The sequence below is a fragment of the Idiotropiscis lumnitzeri genome, chromosome 4 (genome assembly GCF_059441095.1).
Source record: "Idiotropiscis lumnitzeri isolate Australia: NSW breed Sydney's pygmy pipehorse chromosome 4, RoL_Ilum_1.0, whole genome shotgun sequence".
NCBI lineage: Eukaryota > Metazoa > Chordata > Actinopteri > Syngnathiformes > Syngnathidae > Idiotropiscis > Idiotropiscis lumnitzeri.
The window spans coordinates 15817609-15840353 of NC_142394.1; the positions used below are offsets into that span (position 1 = coordinate 15817609).

The 22745-nt window shown below is 39.7% G+C and overlaps 2 protein-coding genes across 2 annotated transcripts; both read right to left on the reverse strand.

The window, feature by feature from the left end:
• Positions 1 to 117: 117 nt before the first annotated feature.
• On the reverse strand, positions 118 to 5921 carry nkx3-2 (NK3 homeobox 2). The gene is made up of 2 exons (XM_088294267.1): positions 5334 to 5921; positions 118 to 932 (listed from the first exon to the last, which is right to left on the reverse strand). The coding sequence occupies exons 1-2, from the start codon at positions 5689 to 5691 to the stop codon at positions 508 to 510; spliced, it is 783 nt and encodes a 260-aa protein (XP_088150393.1). The 5' UTR covers positions 5692 to 5921; the 3' UTR covers positions 118 to 507.
• Positions 5922 to 10152: 4231 nt separating this feature from the next.
• Positions 10153 to 22354, reverse strand: bod1l1 (biorientation of chromosomes in cell division 1 like 1). The gene is made up of 26 exons (XM_088293491.1): positions 22136 to 22354; positions 21344 to 21468; positions 21059 to 21249; positions 20499 to 20945; positions 19433 to 19582; positions 19180 to 19340; positions 18603 to 18699; positions 18170 to 18287; positions 18029 to 18089; positions 16194 to 17757; positions 15074 to 15129; positions 14820 to 14934; positions 14652 to 14720; positions 14417 to 14575; positions 13765 to 13835; positions 13609 to 13678; positions 13464 to 13516; positions 13317 to 13383; positions 13197 to 13231; positions 12949 to 13111; positions 12008 to 12619; positions 11872 to 11936; positions 11703 to 11787; positions 11482 to 11611; positions 10740 to 10811; positions 10153 to 10502 (listed from the first exon to the last, which is right to left on the reverse strand). The coding sequence occupies exons 1-26, from the start codon at positions 22250 to 22252 to the stop codon at positions 10358 to 10360; spliced, it is 4998 nt and encodes a 1665-aa protein (XP_088149617.1). The 5' UTR covers positions 22253 to 22354; the 3' UTR covers positions 10153 to 10357.
• Positions 22355 to 22745: the final 391 nt, after the last annotated feature.

Below are 22745 nucleotides of genomic sequence, written 5' to 3' on the forward strand. Positions count from 1 at the left end.
ACGCAATGCTTGTTTTTCTTTGACATTTTTTGTCTTCATTTCTTTGAATCCAGATTCCCTTTCAACAGAGACCAAATAAAGCCTCAAAACGAAATTGCACCAGATGATAGTAAACTGATATGTTTTAATAATTTTGTACCATCCAAAACACAAGAAAAAGCACACGCTACATTTTAAAGAGGCATTTGTTTTCGCTTTTTCCCCTCCTCCATGTAAATGCTTCCCAAAAAGTGCTGAAATATCTTACCTTTACAAAGACAGCGAGAAAATAAGAGATGTGGGGAGTAGGGGAGTAAACACACCCTGCAACTTAATGAAAAGTTAACAAATAAAATAACAACTGTCAATCACTGCAGAGGTAGGATGTAAATATATAAACCAACAAATCTCCAATTAGGTCCCGTAATTGACTTCCACTTCTGTTTGGAAAAAAAAAAGGCTGTTTAAATTCCTTATGCACCCCCCACCCCCCAAAAAGTCCGCAAATAAATAGAGTCCGCTGTGTTTTCACGGGTTCCCCGTACACGAGAGTGTCCACGCGGGGAGGCAGTACGCGTACGGGTAGTAATAGGAAGGCTGCAGGGAGAGCAGCGGGGGGCGCAGCACCTCCCCGGGGCCGTACTGTCTCTGATCGTCGCGCACCAGCACCTTGACCGCCACCTTCTTGGCGGCCGGCGTGGACGCCATCAGGTCGGCGGCCATCTGGCGACGCTTGGTCTTGTAGCGCCGGTTCTGGAACCAGATCTTGACCTGAGTCTCTGTCAGCTTGAGGGAGGCGGCCAGATCGGCGCGCTCGGGTCCGGAGAGGTACCGCTGGTGGTTGAAGCGGCGCTCCAGCTCGAAGACTTGCGCGTGGGAGAAGGCCGCCCGGGAGCGCTTTTTCCTCGCCTTAGGCTGCTCGGCGCTCTTCTCGTCGGCGGGGCAGCCGCAGTCTACAATAGGTCAGATGATATATATGCGAAAACGTTTAGAGGTTTGTGCTCGCCTTAGGGATAGGCAACTTAAACAGTGCAGGGGGGGCATAAAGTTTCATCAGGGGGGGAGGGGGGGCAAAGGATTGCGCACTCCCTAACCATATGTGTGATACAATTGCTATTTGAAATGTGGACACAATACACGCGCCTAACACATTTCAGTTGTGATAATAAATTTATCAATGTACCTATAAAAGATATGCAAAGACAACAAAATACTGTGATTTTTTTTTCCAGTGCAAAGCGCTCTCTTGCATAAAAAATACCATTCAATGACAGCACAAAACTGCTGAACAAGAAAATGTTAAATGCAAAAACTCATTTTGTACATTTTCACAAAAATCAACTCACTCAAATTGTATTACTGACATACTATGTTTGTCCTGGGTATCATTCCAAATCCGCAAAAATATTAATAGGCCTACTCAGTACTCAAATTGTAAAACAGGACAGTGGAACTAATCCATGTCTGCCATCTAGTGGCGATTAGTTAAATTGCTACTTAAAACTACAGTCAACCCCTGCATACTGCCAAATCGGCATGCACAACTATATTAGATATTATTTGATTTTGTGTGTGAGTGTGTGTGTGTGTGTGTGTGTGTTTGTGTCTTTTTTTTTGGTCAATATTTCTTCATATTTTGGATTTTCCCATTTTTTTAATCTCTGGGGGGTGGGGAGGTTATTAATCAAGAGGCCACAGTTGCCCATCCCTGCAGTAGAAAACTGCAAGTGTTTCCATGCATTGGAAGTAATGAAGTACAAATACATTGTTACTATAGACTCCAGTATATTTTTATGGCTTTTTACTGTTACTACATTTGAAAACCGATGAGGTTCTTCTTCTGAACTCGGATGACCATAAAGCATAAAAATTAGAAACAGCAGTGCGAATAATGTAAGGCAGTGATTCTCAATGTGCTTCCTCTCGTTTAGGGCTGTCAAACTCATTTTGGTTTATTTGTGATTTCAGAGGTACGCCATAATTGTACATTTAAAGTCACTTAACTATATTACACTGTGCAACACATTTTTAATGTTGTTTTTTTATAAACAGAGATGCAAGTAAACTTTCTAGAAAAGGTTTTTTGCGCTGATCAGTCTGTCCTCTGTTTTTACATGCACATCATGTTTTCATAGTCATAATAACCTACATATTAACAATAATATAATATGTAATTGTGTATCATATTTATTTAGTACTATTTATGAAATTAGGGTAAGGTTCAGTAACAGGTGATTTTTTTTTCTCTGAAACGTCATATAGCCATAAATTACAACGTATTGTGCAAGCCTTTATTGGTCAGACAAAAAAATGAATTTCTCCAAAACCTGATGTGCGTGGGAAAAAAGTAAATCAGCTTCAAAAATATGTTTTGGGACACATAAAGCCATCTTTGATTAAAATTTGCTTTTGACCAGCATTACAGATTGCTGCATATATTGTTAGCAATAAATGGAAATTGAAATCAGAAGTCATGGGAACCCCTGACAAATAAAAAACACATGCAGATAAAAGCTCAATCTTAACGAAAAAAAATCCTATCTTAAATCATCTTTCCCCATTGAAATGATTGAAAATGTCAATCCATTCCGGCACTCAAAGAATAATTCTTTGGGGGGTCATTTATATTGTTATTTAAAAAAAACGTTGCAAAAATATTGTAAACATACAGCAATTAAATATATGACTCAATGGACATCATGCTGCTCCTTCTGTTGTGTGCATCATCACCACAGATGTACCTGAAGACGGTTACTGCAGCAGGAATATTAGTCATAATTTGCAGAGGATAAAGAATATATGCCTGTGAATACTGTTATATTATTTGTCAACGTGTTTTCTCCATCTCAATTTGTTTTCAAAAAGCCATTGCTTGGAGGCTTACAAGACTGCAACAAGCTTGTCGATGGTGTTTTGCATTCCTTGTTAGCATTAAGCTAGATGGACTCAACCACAGAACTTTGCCAAAGTTATTTTAAATAGACAACGCTTATTTTGTATTTGGTTTAACAATAAACATCAACTGAGAGTGTCATTAAGAAGATTGAATTGTTCATTATCTACCAAACTGTTGAGTTGAGTTCCACAACAGCACTTGGATCACAATTATTGCTCATAGGTCAAAGCAAAAAATGCAAATATTGAGAAAGTCTTAAATCAGGCAAGTCATATCTCAAAGCACCACAGTATTTAAGGATACAGCTATTTCTGTATTTAGGTAAAGAAGGGATGTGTTGAAAAAAATGCTTGTAATTTCTGTTAAAAGTGAAGAAAAACTGCAATTTCTATGCAGATTTTCTGCCGAAAATCAATGCATACTGGAATGCATTTGACAAGAGACAGGAAGTAGACACACCGAATTTACTGTAGTGAGCTACAAAAAGTGATGGGCACCTGGGCCTTGAGTTTGACACCTGTGCTCAAGTGGTACTCCAAAAAAATCGTATGCATGAACATTAATTTTGTAATGGAATTATATTTTAACACAGTTATAACACATTAGACCCCTTTTTTGTATCTACAAAAACACACATGAATATCCCCCATCAGCAATCTCGTGAATAAAGTGCATGTCATTCTTCAACTATATGACCATGAAGTATAATGAGATTCATTATTTAAGATTACTTTTATGTGTATTTTTATTCTCTAGTATTCAAGCACTGGTTAAAGTGAGTGTTAGTTTCAACAATCCAAAGTTAAAGCCCCCAGTATTGCTTCATGTCTTTTGGGGTGTCAAAAACTTTTACTATATTGGTATCATGGAAGACAGACACGTAAAGGTAAATGAATGAGATTTAAAATATATATATATATATATATATATATATATATATATATATAAACTATTTTCCAATGTCCTTTTTTAAATAAAAGCATTTTTACATTGAAGATAACAATAAATGAATCACAAATACAGTGATCCATTGACTTAAATGACTATATCACTTTATTATTGAGTGCATGGGACACACACATTTGTAAAAGTGCACTGGCAAAAAAAATAAATAAAACAACATTATTTACGTTTTATATGGCTGCAAGAACACTCGTTTATACCATCATTTGTTTCATAATTAAAGAAACAAATAATCTTTCATCTTTACCGTCAGTATATTATCAATTATTATTTTATATTTTATTTGGATTTTTATTTATCATGCGAGGAGAAGTGGAACAGAATGGATCATTTTTGTGGTCTTCAATACAAGAGAACCATAATACCCATAACAATGAGTTTAAGGCTGTAGTTGTTGTTGTTTTTTTTTGTTTTTTTAATGTGAGCAATGGTCTTATATTGTCCAAACGGAGCAGCCACTACAAGCGCACTTTATTGCTGATAGGGAAATTATGCAGCACAAGTTGCATAACGATTAAAACGCCTACATAGACCACAAAGGGCAGGGCAAACAAATAATCATCAAAATTTGAAGAAAAAACAAGTTATAAATATCAGCGTGAAATCTGAGTCACAAAAAGCATGTGGTTATTTTGGATGTAGTCCAGCTACAGAGAACTTTGAACCTCTTAGTAATACATTCATGCGTAAAAACTTGCGTAAAGTATAATGCAAGACATATTAATAAATACACATTGGATCCATCAGAAATCCAATAGTGGTTCTACATAGCGTCGTATTATATTTTTAATGATGTGGGCTGGGGAAGGGGAATCGGAATGAATTAAAATGATGTATAGAAGAGGGATCCCTGAATCATTTAATGTACTGACACCGTGTAAAAATCTGCACGAAAATCCGTCATCGCGTTGTCTCTTTTCTGTTGGTTGAAAATGTAAAAAAAAATGATGGGTGGTCTGCCTGTGTGCTGCTTACTCTACACTGCTGTAACACTTAACATTCCCCATCCTGCTATAAATAAAGACCTAATCTAAAAGTGGTCAGGTTTTGCGAATATTCCCGCATAATGTATAACAGAACATTATTAATTGCCCATGCTGCAGAGAAAATACTGATTAAAGCATTTATTCAACAACGGTTTATTTGATTTTTATATCGGATGGGGGGGTCATAATTTATAATTTTGCAACAGTTTTGGCAAGGGACAGCCATGCGTAATCAGCTATTGAACGTAAATTAATCACCGCCCTACTACGTTAATATTTTCATCAAAAACAAAAAAACCGACAATCGCAACCAACATTATTTGCATTCTTTTTTTAATATAGTCTCGTCGTGCTTGATGCGTTATCCCAGCATCGTTGCAATAATTTAATTCCCCTAGCCCCCTTTAGGGTGGTCTTAATTTAAAAGTGGACGTATTTTATGAATTAATACACTTAAAATTATGAAGTCTGCTTTCATTCCGGCGCACACGGATGATTCGCGCTCTTACCCGCGACGTTATTGAGCTCACTGTCACTCTTGGTGTTGTCCACGGCCGCAGATTCGTGGTCCGTCTCCTCCTGCGGGCTCTCCTCAGGCACATCCGATGCTGTCCCGGAGTCCTTCTCCGGCTGCAGGCCCTGCGCTACCCCCGACGCCTTGGCGTCGTTGTCCTCGCTCAGTCCGGAGTCCGAGTCGTAGCTCTTCACGGGCGGCTCACCGGAGGCGGCGTGGACGTCCCCGAATATTTTCCAGCACGTCGTCTTGGAGAAACACACGTCCAAATCGGGCAAGTGTCTGCCGTCGTCCTTCTTGTTTAGGATGGCCTGGATGGAGAAGGGCATGAGCGTGTTGCCACGGACGGCCATGTTCAGATTGCAAAAGTTTCAACAAAAAGTGGCGTGATTATGCGGGTGGGATGAGGAAGATGAGGATCAGATCATCCGTGGATGAACTTTGAGCTCCGCTTGAGTGCCGCGTTCTCGCTCGCATCCCCGCGGGAACAAGTCGCTAAGTCCGCGGGAGAGATGCTGTCCCTCCGCATAGCTGTGCCATCAGCGCGGGCGCTCTCTGAACTCCGGCGCTTTTCAGACAACTTTTTTCCTTTTTTTGTCCTGCCTTACCTGTGACTGACAGCCTCGCAGTGCCGCCTCCCATTGGTTGAGAGTCGAGGGGAAACCACTTCCGGATTGGAGACCGTCAATGACGTCACGATGCATTCACGATAGTCGGACATATATAGACATTCGTCTCTGTATCACGCAATTTATGAAAAACATAAAGGTTTTATAATTACTTTGTTCAATATAAACAACGTTACTTTTTATTTTACTAACAAAGCCGAACCATATTTTAATAAAGTATAGTTTATCAACAGTGTCCACCTGAAATATACAATTTGTACCACTTTTGACATGTATATGAACACAACAACTCTACTGAAACAGATTTTTATTTCTGTCAACTATTCAAGAAACTGAGAAATTTATTTTACAATTATTAAATCAATTACACATGTTTTCGTTTATCCGGCACCTAAATCACTATTTCCGTCGACTCGACGTTTTGATTGTTGGCCCTGTCTCACCTGAGAGCGCGGACGTATATGTGGTGCCTATGAGTGACAGCCATATTGACATTGACGGCCTCCTAGTACCGTCTCCCATTGGTCGAGAGCCGAGGGAATGTCACTTACAGATTGGTCATCGTAAAGACGTCATGCCGTTTTCAGTATAATTGAGCACGCCAAAAAGTTATTTGCCCCGGTTTAGCCACCACAAAATAACTGAAATACAAATCCAGTTTAAATATAATCTACTGTATATTACAGTTTTCTTTTTATTAACCAAAACAAATTGATCGTAGTGAGCGAGATAAATTGATCACTTTATTACAATTTATTTCCCCCCCAGGTTTTCATAACCATTAACCATTTACAGACAAAACATGTTCGTTTAGGGAGTTTGGTAAGAACCAAATTACACTTTTTTTTCGTTTGTTATGTTATTTGTAAATCGGGTTATGGATGTGTGCGCGTTTACAAACGTGTCCAAGTTTGTGTCACGTCGTCCTTCACTTGCATTGTGGATCTCGTCTTGGCAAGGCAGAAGTGCAGTAGTGTGCAGTCAAAAAGACACACATAACAAAAATAAAAAACATAACGAATTATTAAAAATATTTAAATTGACCCTAACGAACCGTTTCATTAAACAAGAAATTGAAAGTATTCCGTGTGGTGAAAATTAGATAAAAAACAAAACAAAAACAACAACAGCAAAGAATGACAACAATTCATAAAAATAACAAGGCCTCTATTATGTACAACTAGCGTATTGCGTGAAAAAAAATAAAAAAATATATAAAAAAGTAACAGTGATTGCATGAGTGGAAAACAACTTGATGAATAATTCCAAGCGTTGTTTGGCATTTTTAAAATAAATTAATTAATGGATTGTGTGAAGATAAATTATGTATTATTCTTTTTAGCACTTGTGACAAAAATACATTGACGTGTCTAAATCAAATAAGAAAAAAATGGTTATTCTGACGTGTTTATAAAAATAAACCTAAATATGCACTAACGTGCACGTATCGTTTATTACGCAACTCGAAATGTATAAACAAAAGAAGCCCAGATTTAGGTAAAATGTCAAATATAAAATGGGAAAGTAAAATTTCACGTGTGTGAATGACGGACAATTTGAAAACAGCCGATCTACCCAGTTGGTATGATGTCAATTCAACATCAATAGGCCATAAAAAATATTCAAATGACGTCCTATTGCTGTTGAATTACCATCGGCTGGCCACTGGGTAATTTTCGATTTTAAATAAATGAAATAAAAGTAGAAAATGACGAATTGATGCAAATATTGGGACGCAAAAAAACCAAAAAACATTTGCTTTCCTCTTGCCGACCTCCAAAAATTAGCCGGGGTAAAATGTCGAGAAATATATAGCTTAATATACGCGTCACAATCCGGTACGATATATTAGTAAAACGCACTGAAAAGAAACTTTTACTGAATGATACGAGTTGTGGATCTTAAAAACTGAACTTTGAAACTCAATTCAAAAGAATCACAAAACAAGTGACCTAAAAATAATTAAAATTCATGTTTCGATTTTTTTTGTAAGTAATAATCACAAGATTTTATCAATGCAATGTGAATTATTTCATGCTAAAACTTAAGACAAGTGTCTAGCCTAAAAATGTTTTATACGGCAGCAAAACGCTTGAATCACCATTTCAAATTAAACAGTGCATATATTTTGCCTTGTTTTAATGTTTCAAAACGGATTTGCTACTGACAAAATTATTTATACGTCTTTTTTTTTTAAAGAAAAATCATACTTTGACCCAAATAAATACAGACAACTGTACAGCCTGCTCATTTTACATGTGAAAAATATGGGTGATTCTATGTTAAAAAAAAAGTTACAAATTAATTACTATTTACTTTACAGATATATTTTTCTGTTTTATAATTAATTTGCTAACCTACTTTAAACGATGATGTGTACAGTAAAAAATACAACTTCTCCATTTTACTTTTTGCGGAAAACAATTCAAGATTACATTAAAATCATTTAAATTGGAAAGACTTCCAAAAAAATTATTGACGCAAGTTGTTTAATCCAAAACAATTGGCTAAGTTGTTTATTCTTATTATCTTTAACTCTGGGTTCTATGCGAAACTCTTTCTTTCACGTGGAATGTAATTTAATGACAGCAAAACTGAAAGCAATTCGTTGAAATTTCCGTGACGTTTGTTGCCTTGCAGTTTATTCGAATAACTTTATTTAACCGCGTGCAAAGCTCGCTTCAGCAGAGAAAATGTCTCCATCTGCTGGTCAGAATAAAAATGACAGATTCAAAAAGGGGGGTTAAGGGGGCTTGAAAGATGATATGTTGGCACTTAATGGCTCTGCCGGGAAACGGTTTATAGTGGTGGCTTCTTTTTTTTCTCTGCTTTCTCGCTGCAGAGACATGATGCCTTAATATCCCATAATAATAACAAGCAGCTCCCTGCCAGCTGTACAGTGAGGAAATAAACTTAAATGGCACATTAGGCCAATGGACCTCAAACGATTTTTTTTCTTTTCAACCTGCCTCATCTTGCTCCTTAAATCTTGTTTTTAAAAGAAATGTGCCAGAACATTGCCATGGTAACGCCCCTGTTAACCCTCCATTTTTTTTTACATCTACCCATAAGCACACCCTCATCTTTTAAGAGAATTGCGACCAAATTGTATTCAGATGGAGCAAAGGAGGGTGAGATGGGTGGGGGAAGCTGCCAAGACTCATTTGCAATAAATGTCCCCCCTTCTAAAAAGAAATTCTCACCAAATATCCCCATCATCCCCATCTGGATGGCACACTCAATCAAGCTCAAGGCTGGAAAGTGGGAGAAAAGGGAAGGGAAGCAGCCTTTTAAGTGAGCCGGGATCTTTTTTTTTTTACTCCTTGAATCCCAAAGAGGAATTTCGCACACATGCCATGAAATGGAGGAGCCCCCTAACCCCCCCAAAGACAGAGCACTTAATACAGTAAAGGGAGGCCAACTTGGACGCCATTCAAAACTTATGAGGGGGCTTTTATAGTCCTAATAATATGAGAAGATCAGAGGCGGGGAAGTGTTTTCCTATCAGGGGCCGTTTTAGTTTTATAAAAGTACTCCATACTAAATTGATGGGAAAATATCCAAGAAATGAAAGGGGTCCACCAGGGAAATTTTATACACAGTGGATATGAAAAGTAAACACACCCCTGTTCAAATGCCACATCCCAGTAATAGGAGGGTGTGCACACTTGCGCAACCACCCCATTAACAATTTTTTTTTCTTCGCTAATTTTCAATTATGTTGTACAGGTTATAGATCACTTTAATGATGGTAAATTTTGAAAATGTTAATCCAGGTCTTATTTTTCTAATACCACAAAAACCTGGCACTCGATCAGGGGTGTGTAGACTTTCTATACTTTCTATGCACGTAGAATCAGTAACAAAACACTGCCAATGGAACTTCTTCCACATGGAGATCCTGCAAAATGACCCTAAGAAGTTGAACAGATGCAAATGTGAATTTTGATTGAGTTAAATTTACCTCTAAATGTTCGACTGAAGTTTAGGTTCACCCGAAACCTGAGTATCCCCTCTATGTTTTGTGAGCAGTGTAAAGTCAAACTTCATGATGGCGATATTTACTTAAAAAAAAAGCATGACAGCATACACTGTTTTGAGTTTATTTATCGCAAAGTAATAATCATCTGACATGTTAAAGACTAAACAAAAGTATACATATATATCATAAAAAAAGCAAGAAAATGTCATTCACAGAATGAATATTTTACTATAAAAATGACTTTGGAAAATTCTCAAGCTTGTGTGACCTCAATTAACGCTACTTGTGAGCACTTAAACAAAAGGAATGATGGAGTGTGATCAGAACCACAAGTGATTTGAGGCGGTTATGTCTCAGCAGACATGCCCCGCCTACCCCCGTCCCCAAATATAAATACTATATAAGCGTTTAAGTGCTATTGTGAGCGTGACAGCGTTTTCCTCGTTTGGCCGGGGGCTCCTCTGACTTCTGCCCCCCTCGCGTTCGGACAGCTGTGGGGCTGGTCTCCAGTTTGCGAGCCCCCTTGGTAGCGGTTGCCTGGCCCCTGGTCCCACTACAAGGGCAAAAAAAAAAAAGCAACACTTCGCAGTGACCAACAGCGAAAAAGCAAAGTGGTAGTAGCCCTGGAGAGATGAGCACTCATGCCGACAGGAGGAAAACAATTGTCCAGAATATGTAAAAGTAACAAAAGGGTTCAACTATTGTTTGATTAATTCTTTGATCAGGATTTTCATTATTAATTCTAAATGCTGAGATTGGGTAAAGCATGAGGTGATCTGGATTAACTCACCGTACGCCAGCTGCAGTCTCGTCTTTGCCACTCTGTCGACTGGCCCTCGTGGAAGGTTTGCTTGGCTTATTCCTGCAAATGACCGACAAATATGTTACAATTATTAAAACGATGCCTTACAGTTGTAAAACACGGCAAATGGCGACAACAATAAAAAAAAAAAATAATAATAATTAAATGAACTCCGGGGGTGAACAATTTCGGAAAAGAATCTAATTTCAATTGGGATTTAAATTCAATGCCCTTTTCTGAAGTATATTTCAACAACCACAAGCCATTCATGGATCTTTATTACAATAAACAATACCGTCTATTATAAATTACAGATAACTAACAACAAAGCATGAATTAATATGAAAGACAGTTTATTTATTTTCTACAGTTACAGTCGTAAGCTTGTGCAGGTGAACCTAATAAAATGGCCTTTGCATCTCAATATATTTAAATATGGAAAACCTTTTCAGTAGTTCATTGCAAATATGAAACTGAAACTATTGTATAAATATAGACCCAAAATGCGTCATCTCAAGAAATATCATATAAAATAATCCAAATGGTATTCATTATAAATTAGGAATGATTTGGCCTTTTGAAAAGTATTTTCACCAAAGTTCATTGATAGTTCAACTTTTTGAATTGAACACCTGATATAAACTTTTCTACAACATTCTAATTTATTGATCTATTTATATTTTTATTGCATCTGTACATGTCGGTCATCAAAGCAGTAGTCAGGAATCACCTTTCAGCTTCCAAACGAGACGCCAAGCGCGTTGTCGCTCTGCCTTTCGTTTCGTTGCCGTCGTCGTCTTTATCTCCGCCGTCCTCATCCTCATCATTCTGTTCTGCCTCCGTTTTCTCTTTTTTATCTGCTGGTAAGGACAACAGATATAAACTTTGAAAATAATGACACCCTCCTCATCTTTTCGGTCAGAATCACCAATGAGGGACGACGAAAAAAACCTGAGTCGTCTGAAGGCGTTGCGGCCTTGGGTGGTCTTCCCCTCCGAGCGGGCTTCTTGGGAGTGGAATCTTGCTGCTCGTCAACCTGAAGACATTCAACAACACTCTCTTATTGGACTTCAAGTCCATATGACAATGACCAAGAAAGTCAAATATCTTGCCCACGTACACCGTCAGGTTTCTTCTCACAGCCGCTCTCCTCCTTGGCTTTCTCATTTTCTCTGGAGGGAGAAGCTGAAAAAGTGTTCAGATTTAGACGTCATGAATCACACTAACAAGATTGTGTCAAAAGTTGAGTTCCTCACTTGTGTCCTTCATGGCCTCATCGGTCGTGTCCATTATGGCCTCCTCACTTGTGTTCGTTGCGCTCGCTTTACTAAGATCCTTTGTGGCATCGTCATTTGTTTCCTTACTCGCACCCACACCCGTGTCCTTACTCGCTTCCTCATTTGTGTCCTTTGTGCTCTCGTCACTAACGACCTTTGTGGCCTCCTCGTTTACATCCTCGGTCGCCTCCTCACTGGTGTCTTTGATGGTCTCCTCACGTGTAGTTTTAGTCGCTTCCTTTTTATCATTTGTAGGCTCCTCATGTGTTATTTGTACGGCCTCCTCACTTGTGCCCTTCATGTCCTCTTCATTTGTGTCCTCTCCGGCCTCCTCACTTGTGTTCTCAATGGTTTCTTCACTTGTGTCGTTTTTAGTCTCCGCACTTGTGCCCTTCACAGCATCCTCATTTGTGTTTTTTAGAGTCGCATTACTTGTGTCCGTTGTGGTCTTCTCACTTGTTTCCACAGTTGTCTCCTTAATTGTGTCCTTCAGCGCCTCCTCCTCACTGGTGGAGCTCTTGATCATCTCGTCTCCTGCTTGAGGTTCTCTGGTCTTCGCTGATCTCCGCTTCTTCTTCACAGCTGGTTCATCTGAAAATTAGGCAGTTGAATAACTTGTGAGTTTGAGCCCAAATAGGATCCACTTCTGCTTCGATAGCTTTTAAGTTTAAACCGCTTTGTTAGGTGAAATATTGTCAGTACACAATTGAATGAAACAACCAGAGTGAACATTGACAATCCTCAATGTTTAAAATCTGTGCAATAAATTAAAATTATTTACCAACAGTCAAAGAAAAAAAATGAGATCGACAGCTTGAATCTGGAATGACTTTTGTCTAATCACAGTCAAGGTACGACTGAATATATTTCAATGAAAAGCATGAGCAGACTTGATTGTAGTTTTCTGGACAGTGTCCTACCAGCAGAGATTCCTTTGGCTGCTGAACGTCTCCCTCTACGACTCGGCGTCTGCTCCCTCTTCACCAAATGCGTCAGCGGCTCCTCCTCCACCTCCTCTACGGCTTTGGACGACCGTCCCCTGCGTGGCGTTTTCACTCCCCCAACCTTTGGTTGCTCAGTTTCCTACAAACAAATGTTTTCTTGAGGTTTAATTTTTCTTGAATAAAGAAACGGAGTTAAATCTCTGTTGCCATTGAGCCTCTCTGACCTCAGATGATGGTTCATTAGCATCTGGATCTTCACCTGTTGAATATTGAAGTGGTTGCTGTCAAATCTTAATTTGGCAAAGTGGCTTCATTTTTAACATCAATCAGTTTATAATTATTACCGCATTCATTTGCTGCTGCAATTTTGTGACTGGACAGCTTTCGTTTACGCCCGACTCGTACGCTTTCCTGCAACGAAATACCATTTAAATAAAAATACCAGTAGACCTGAAGGACGGAGGACGATCCACTGCACGTGTAAGAATTACCTTCTCTGGAACCTCTGAGTTCTTCTCAGTCTCACGGATTTCTGAGCTCTCTCCTGCATGAATGACAAATAAGGCCACTAGGAATCATATCGCCATCCAAATATAAAAAAAAAAAAAAATCTTATAAAATTACAGAACTACACACTTTCTTGTTTGGCCACTTCTGTTCCACTCTTGGATTCTATAACGACTCCGGTTGGAGAGCAGAGTTCCACCTAAATAAAGTGAGGTGAACAAAGTGAAGATCAGGAAGTGACAAAGCAGTGAACTCATTACTTGGAGACAAAAAAATCTAACTTACCGTTTGTGCACCACACCCCTCCTCCGCCTCTTTTTTCAGATCTAGTTTGCCTGATGACGAGAAGACGGAAAGTTAACAATATTTCAATAATTTCTCTCCCTATATTGTAGCTTTTGAGTAACTTAACTCACTACAACAATGTACACCAGCACAATATAATGACTCACAGGCAAGGATGTCCCATTTGATTTGTGACATTGACACTGAGAAGTATTAATTCAACACCAAGTGTTTATATGTCCAGTGGTGCAGAAAAGCACAAATGAAAGTGTTTTTCATTTTTGCACCTTTCCTGTCGCAAAGGAGTCGGGTGGGTCTTCTTTTTGATGCGCCTTGCGACAATTTGGGGTACGGCAACTATGAAATGTTTTTCGGAAATTCGGTAAGCCTGTTCATGTTCCACAAGTAAAAAAAAAATCTCACACGCGAATATTTCAGCCACACGCAAATAGATATGTTGCACGAGAAAACGAATGCAGGGGGCTGTGGTTTGCGAACTGCAATAAGGCGGGGGAATAATGTACCTTTTGTGTTGCATCTCCTTATATAGAGCTGGTGTACCTAATGAAGTGGCCAGCAACAGTAGTCAGCCCTATATTTAAAATCTGTACATACCGTCATTGACGTCAATCTGCTCCTCGGTTAATGCCTCATTTGCCTAAGAACAATTTGAATTGGCTTAAGAATTTGCTTAAGAAGAAAGAGTCTGACATGTTTGTCTTGTTTCTGACAATCAAAGAATTCAAAGTAAAGTGGGTGTGGTTTCTCACTTGGGTGTTCGTGGTTGCATCAACTTCCGACTGTGTTTGCTCTAAATATGACACAAGCCGATGTTATGTCAGATGAAGAAAAGTCATTTTGCAACATGGCCGATTTGATGTGCTCACCTTTTGGACTGGACTCACAAGGCGATACAGAAGCATTTTCCTCCATGTTTTTTGTTGCGTCATCAGCAACTGGAATTTAATACAACAATCAGCGTCAAAATATGCTTTAAAAAAAGTTGCCAACAATACTCCTGAACCAAGGAATAATCATTTTAATAATACGTTTACCTTGTGCATCAGGATGAGTTGCCAGTTTTTCAGCTGGTTGTGAGTCAGCAGCTCTCGCTCCAACTTTGGACTCTTCTTCAGTGGATGGAAGGTCACATGACTTGGTGGCATTCACCTGCACACACACACACAGAATGGTCACGTTAGTACATTGACAAATTCAATTTAACATTTAAATGTTTTAAATTAAGAACTACAAGACAGTAGGATGTGAAAAGGCAAAATAAAAGTTTAAGGGGGAAAAGGTGATTTACCTGAAGAGCAGGTAGCAGAGGCGTTTGATCACTTGCTGCATCCATTTCAGATTTATCTGTAAAGAGGCAAACATCGCGACCTGTTTTTAACAAACACTCACGATTCCAAAGGAAATTTGTTTGGCTTTGCTTTGGGGTGAAATTTCAGGATGAACCTAAAATGTAATCGTGTTAACTTGTTTAGTTTGTTCTGTGTTTGACACAGTGGCGACATATCACAGCATAACATTGAAAAATTGACCTGAAGGCTCGTAGCCATCTCGCCAAGTCGCAAATCAAGATACTATTAGGTAACATTTCTATGTGACGTTAATATAATCTTCTCTAAACTTTAGAAAACATGTTATTGGTGGCTTTCAATGATCAAACACCTGCTGGGAATTTGCCCTTTCATGCCATTGTTAGAGAACAGATACTCGTGAAAAAGTACTGAACCCTAGAGAATTTGTCTACTTGTCTTCAAATTTTGTGTTTCGGCTAAAGGTGTTAAAGGTTAAAATGTATTGAAAGTATTTTATTTTGTAGCCAGCTGTTGTCATGGCAATGCACTGTTTTGATGCTATTTTGAGGGTCTAAACCCGAGTGAATACTCATGAAAATTTGCACACATATAGCCTGGCTAAATTATTTATAGTGTATTTTAGAGGGTAGAACAGCGTGGCCGGGGTTACTGCTCACAGCTTCAATTGCGATTTCTTTTTCCATCTGTTTTGTTTCCGCGACAATAAAGGCTAATGAACCATGTAGCATTAACTAGGACATCGTCACAAAATTTTACCACTCAGGTGTGTCTTAAACAAATTATAAATCAGATTACAACAATAATACAAATAAACCTGTGGCTTTTACACTTCAAACTATTCATGTCATATTCGTATTTCATGACGCAATGATGTGAAATCATGCAAACTGAAAAAAATAGTCTACCAATTGATCAAAATGAAGTTTGTTTCTTTCAAATTGCAATGTCGATATGAATTCATCCAACCATCCATTGTCTGGTTCAGCCCCAATAAAGTCCACCTATAACGGTTACAGTGCATTTTAAGTGCATCGTAAAATGACCCCCAAGAGCACGACAAGCTTAATTGTGAGTTGACTAACAATTCAAATGAATTACCTTCACTGTTCAATTTGTCACCATCAACGTTCACCGTCTGGTGTGCAAAGGGTGACAATCCAGAAGGATCTTCTTGTGGCCTCTGCTTGTTCTCCTCGGGCGCTGCCTCCTCCTTCAATCCGTGACTCATGAAGTTGGGGGGCAAAGCGCTGTCGGGGTCCATGGAGAGCAGCGTGAGGGCCGCTTCTTTCATCTTCATGTCGGCGTCCTGAAGCGTCACCTGCAGTTGGCTGTGCTCCCTGCCGGCCGCCCCCGCTTGCAGCCTGGCATCTATGGCCGAGGTGCACACGTCCATCAGCGTCAGCAGAGCGTCGGCTTCCGGAGGCACGACGGGCATTTCTTGCACTCGCGTCTCTGCTTCGGGGGCGACGTCGTTTAAAGGTTCACCGGTGTCGCCGGATAAGGAGACGGCCAGCGGTTGCGCCGCTTGCATTTGCGCCTCTTCAGCGTCAACGGGAAGAGACATGTCTGTCTTGTCCACTTTGTCTTCTCTGGGTGCTTTTTTCTCCTCGTTCTTCTCTTTCTTGTCCACTTTTTTCTTTACGCTCTTGACATCAGGTTCTTCAGAGCATCTCCTCTGCTCCTTCACAGGTGCCTCTTTCTTCTTCTCAGGTTTGCAGGCACCCGAGGCCCCACGGCTGTCCAAACCCTGAGTTTTCTTGTCCATCTTTGATGGCGGGTGAGATTTGTGTTCCTCTCTGGATTTGGATTTTTCCATGGTTTTTCCTTTCTCTGCTGGCTTGACTCTTTTTGGCGATTTCTCGCTGTCAGCGAGAGCCTTGTTCGGTTGCTCAACTTTTGTCTTCTCTTTGATTTCCGTTTTTGGTTTGGGTTTGTCTACTTGCCGGTCTTCACTGTGGCTCTTGGATCGTTTCAGGACGTCTTTGGAGTGTTTCTCCCTTTTCTTGCCGCCATCCACTCCTTGCAGCACCTCAGGCCGATCCTCCAATGAGCCAGAAGAATCTGGGCGGGGCATTTGCTTTGAATCACTTTTTGCTGTTTTATCTCCTTTGATCTTATCCTTCTCTTTCATCTTGTCTTTCTCCCGATTCTTGTCTTTCTCAACAGATTGCGCCCGCATCCTCTTGGCGGAAGCCTCGTCAGGCTCACAAACAGACGTCTTCTGTTCCTTCGTACTGGTGATTTTCTTCTCATTTTTCACTTTCGGCTTCTTCTCGATTTTCTCATCGGAGGATGTCTTGGCAGAAATAGAGTCCTTTGGCTGGGATTCGCTGGCCTGGGGTTCGCATTTCTTCTCCTGCTTCTGTTTGAGCTTGGGGAGCTCCTCGGACAACGCGCGTTCTTTCTCTTTGCGCTCCTTGCGGGACGGGCGGTCAAACTTCCCGACGGAACGCTGCCTGAGAGCTTCCTGTGAGCCCAGCTCCAAGTCCAAGATGAAGGAGTGCGTACGACTTTTGTCAGGGAGCTTCTTGGCGTCACCGGATTCTTCCGAGACGCCGCCGCTCCCGCTTGTCATTCGGGGCCTCTCGTCAGGCACCGAAGACTCAGACAGATTTCTCACCAGCTTCTGGTGTATGTTGCGCAATGGTGTTGATTTGACTTCCTGAAAAGGACAAAATGGTTAAAGCTCATTTGATCTATTTTCTTTGCTGTAGCCTGTCCCAATCAATCCCACTCCTAATAACACCTGTGCACCATTTAAGAGGCTTCAAAGAATACAACATGAATATTTTTGGAGGAGGAAAAAATTACAAACAAGATTAAATGCCGAACCGCAGAACAGTGAGACAGACGTGTTAACCACGACTCCGCCATGCAGCTCATCATATCATCTACAGTTTAGTTTAGTTTCATCCAGGATGACGGTCACGTACCGGCTTCTTCGATGTTTCTCCCGCTTCTCCTTTTTTCTTGCCGGTCGCGTCTACTTCTTTCCTAAATGGACACAAACATGAGCAGACTTACAAATAAAAAATAAATAAATAAATAAAACAAATAATAAAACAATGATTAACCTTGAGTCCTCCTTCCTTTTTCTGCTGAGAGCAACTTTCTTCTCCAGAACTTTCCGCTCTTTTCGGGCTTCTTTGGCTCTGGGTGTCTGAAGCGGGCTGCGCTTCTGTTTTTTCTGATCTGTGCAGGGACATGATGCCCAACTGAATGCTTGTTCTTCAATGAGGTTTACAATAGATACAAAATCCTCAATCGTCAGATGCAAGTCCATATTTTTACAATATATTCCATAAATTAATCAGCTTGAAGATACAAATATTTGAGAATCTTCAAATAATTTATCTGCCACAGGGAATAAACGATCAAGCTAAATGACACAACATAGAATGGAACCGGTGGCAGAGGATGATGCTGAAACGTGTACACGCCCGTTTTAACGCAACACCAAATCCACAAGAGAGGAGAGGAATCCCAGGAGCAATATTTAAGAGATACCTTGTTCTTCAGACTGAGCAGCTTTCTGCTTGCGCTTCTCTTCCATTCGCTCTCGATTTTGCTGCCTTTTGAGAAGGCGCTCCTCTTTGTCTTTGGCCTGAAGAGCACATTGAAGATACACACATTGTGAGACATGACTAAAGCTGACGATTTGGAAAAATCGTCTAAATCTGATTTTTTTTTTATTTTTATTTAATTTGCTTAATATTTCAATTTCGATATGCGGCTGTGGTCACTACTGTATTATTATAATTATTTTTTCAAGTTCATATTCCCATTTATATTTTAACAAACAAGCAATAAATTAGTTGCGATTACACTAAATAGCAATAGCAGATTTATGATACATAAATGTTTTGGTTTTATAGGTTAGGTGCACAATAATAAATAATAAAGAAAAAATAAAATAATAAAATTTTTTTATATGTAGCCTATAAATTAATTTTTGGGGGAGTACAATACTTTTATTTCAAACTTTTATTGAACGTTTCATATTACAGCAGGTGATTAGCTTAATGAAAAACCCAAGAATATGTACAATAACTAATAATGATGAATCCTCATCTGTCCAACTCACCGCAGATCTCCGTCGTTCTTCGACAGTGACCTCGTCATCCGAGTCGCTATAGTAACGGGAGTACAGGAAGGGCTTGTGCACGTAAGCCTTGCGGCGAGGTTTACTCTCTTTGCCGTCTTCTCCTGTATCCTCGCTTGCTTCTCTTTTGTCTGAGTTCACACCTTAAAAGTGGTAATAGAAGGAAAAAAAAAATCATCAGACGACAAATAAGTATTGTGTTGTCAGCGGTCGAAAAGAACCAAAAAAGTGAGACCATCGGGTGCATGCTCGCCATCCTCAGAAGAATCGGACAACGGCTCCTCGTCTTCGCTCTCCCCTTCAAATGATGACAGGTCGCTGGTGTGCACGGAACTCACTGTGATGTCACTCAAGCCGTCCAAGTCGGAGTCCTCCAAAGAATATTCTGCAAATTATCACACCACAGATTTTGAAACATTCACAACTACAAGACATTGAGACCAACACTAAATATTAGAGACTACAAAGCCAGTTCCAATAAAGTTGGGACATTGTGTTTATGTTCAATGTATATTTGATTTAATACGTATACGTATATTAGATTTAATACACTAAAAATACAAGATATTCAATGTTCAAACTATTTTTTTTTTGTTTTTAGCTAATAATCATTGACAAACTTAAATTTTATGGCTGCAACACATAAAAAAAAAAGCTGGGACAGGGTCATGTTTGCCACTGTGTTACATCACCACATTCAATAAACATTTGGGAACTGAGGACACGAATTGTAGCAAGCTGTGTAGGTGGAATTCTTTCCCATTCTTTTTTGATGTACAGCACAATTCATATTTTTTTTTTATACTTCAACGGACTAAACATTTTCAATGGGAGACAGGTCTGAACTGCAGGCAGGCCAGTCAAGCACCTGCACACTTTTACTAAAAGCCACGTTGTTGTTACACGTGTAGAAGGTGGTTTGGCGTTGTATTATTGAAACAAGTGCAAGCTTCCATGAAAAAGACATTGCGTGGAACGCAGCATAAGTTAGCATAAGTCCGGTCAGTGCGGCCACACGTAACTCAAGACGCTACTGTACAGCAAAAATGTTGAAACAAAGGTTGATTTAAGTTTTTATGAAAATGAAAACCTAAATCACATTCAAAAATGATGTCCAGTCTATTGAAATGTAATGATTTCATACATTACATTGATTATCTCAATATTGAGTATCTGAGATAAAGTAGAGTACTTTCTTATTTTTGAAAATATGACAAACATGCACTTATGGTCAGCTACATTTTTCACAGAAATTGCTGGGCTACACATTTCTCACTGAAAATGAGCTACGTAGTACTGACCTTCTTTTATCCTTTCTTTGGCTTTCTGCTTGGCCTGGTAGCTATCATCCTCCTGTGTTTCCTCTGAAGGTTTCCCACTAATTTTACCACCCATTTTCGGTTTCTCTTCAGCCTGGTCTTCAGCTCGCGGCTCTTCCTCCTCCATCTTAATCTCCTCTGTAGAGACTTCTTTCCCGACGTCCATCTGGTCCGCAGGGTCGTCCGTCTTTACCTCTAATTCCTGGAGCTCCGTCCCCAGATTTGCTTGTTCTGCCTCTTCCTGCTCGGTCTTCATGTCTTCCTCCTCATCCAGACTCATGTCCTGCTCGCCATCCTCAACGGGCTCATCGTGAGCTTTGCGGCCCTTCTCGGTGGACCTGATGTTGGCCTCCTGGTTTAGAGAGGTGATGGCATCCAGGATGGACATGGCGTCGGTGGCAGCAGAGGGCGTCGGAACGGATGTTGAGGCTAAACAATAACATGATCATAACTAACTCTAACGAAAGCTTACTATTGATCATACAACATCACTCTGATAGTTATTAGATGAGCATGTGACTGAAGGACGGCATCAAACGTACCCTGCTGCGGGATGAGAATGTCCACTTTGGTCTCCGTCGAGGGCATCGGCGCTGGCAACTCCTCGCTGCTAGTGCCAGGCGACAAAAACTGGTGGACCACTTTCTCTACCTGTGGCCTGAAGATGTGGTTGACTTTGGGATCCACCACCTGGGCCACAATTCTGTCCACACCCTGCTCAAGCATGCCGGATCTAAGGGGGACAGGTTGCTTTGAGTTTTGTCAAGTTTCATTTCAACATACATGGAGTACAGATGTAAAAATATAACATTAAATAAACTACTTACTGCAGCACAAGCTGCCTGATGTTGTTTCGCAACTGATTTTTGTTCAACTGGGGGCTCCATGTGTGGTTGGAGAGGTGATTGGAGACAAAGTTGTCCACTCGCTGTTTCAGATTCAGGTAAGCTGGCTACAAAAGATATGCAAAAGTTTAAAGGTGCTGTGCATTGATGTATAAATTATACAGATGCCAATGTAACTATATTTATCGTGATATGTTGTAAATAAAACATTTGTTAAAATGACAGTGAGGAAAACTCTGTTGTGCCAGCTGTTGCGGAATGAGTCAGCTTGGTGTTCAATGAAACAGGTCCACATTTCACACTGAGAAAAAAGACTATTTAATATTTTTTCCTGGATTCAAATTAATACTTTGTTACATATTTGTTTGGTGGAGTGCGTCACGTGTTTCGAATGTAAAATTGGTGTCTTGGTTCAGTAAAAGTTCAGGATGACCATCATGAATAATTTCGTAATCATCGATGTATTTGTATACGCTTATCAAGCTCACATATGTACTGTTAGCCCAGCACCGACGTCAACCAACGAAGTACGCCTCAAGCAATCCGGGACGACCTGTATTGTCACGTAAGAATAGGTACCCCTGGCAGCATTGCAGGTATAGTAAAGACACAGTAAACCTGTGTTACAATATTGGAATAAATTAGGGTTAATACTTTTGCAGTAGTACAGCTAGACCGTAGTAGCTAGCAGTGAGCCGATATGACCTGTACTTTCAAACAATAAAATGCACACTGAAACGGAAAATATGTATTCTACTTATCGCTTTATGTTACCTTCGTGTCGACGTCTGCGAGGCAATCTCTCCTGAATTGGTCGAATAGTCCTTGTGTTTTTAAATGATTGACGATCATTGACACTAGCTGCGGATCACCCGGTGGTAAACCCGCCATTTTGAAAGTGAACGAGTTAATTTTTAAAAATTAAATTTGAGCATATCGGGACCGAACGCGAGAGGTTTTGTTTTGGTACACAATAGTGCGAGAGTAGTGAGCGGTTTCAACCCGGAAGATTTTCAATACAAACATTTTGTTGAACCGGAAATGTAACGACGACTTCCTGTTTTAGTACTAATATGAATGAATATTAACAGATGCATAAATATACATATATAGATGTAGATTATTTAGATTGTTTAAAGTAAATTCAACATTTTTAAACAAATTATGTACGAATCATTGAGTTTAAAACGGGCTGCTCGGGCAGGTAGTCCGTAAATTGTTTATTTTATTGATTGGCCCAATTGTCTGATTTGGGAATAGTTCAATTGTAATTAATAAGACAATTGTGGAATAAATAAAAAAAATGTAAGTGGATAATATATGCAAAATTGACTATTTTACTGATATTAAATAATGTATTTTTTAAAACTAAACATACAAAATA

Coding starts and splice junctions, on each gene's coding strand:
- nkx3-2 (XM_088294267.1), bottom strand. CDS start 5,691: ATGGCCGTCCGTGGCAACACGCTCATGCCCTTCTCCATCCAGGCCATC. Junction 933..5,333: donor TGAGCTCAATAACGTCGCGG/GTAAGAGCGCGA, acceptor GACCTATTGTAG/ACTGCGGCTGCCCCGCCGAC.
- bod1l1 (XM_088293491.1), bottom strand. CDS start 22,252: ATGGCGGGTTTACCACCGGGTGATCCGCAGCTAGTGTCAATGATCGTC. Junction 21,250..21,343: donor ATCAGGCAGCTTGTGCTGCA/GTAAGTAGTTTA, acceptor TGTCCCCCTTAG/ATCCGGCATGCTTGAGCAGG. Junction 11,937..12,007: donor TGAGGCCATGAAGGACACAA/GTGAGGAACTCA, acceptor ACACTTTTTCAG/CTTCTCCCTCCAGAGAAAAT.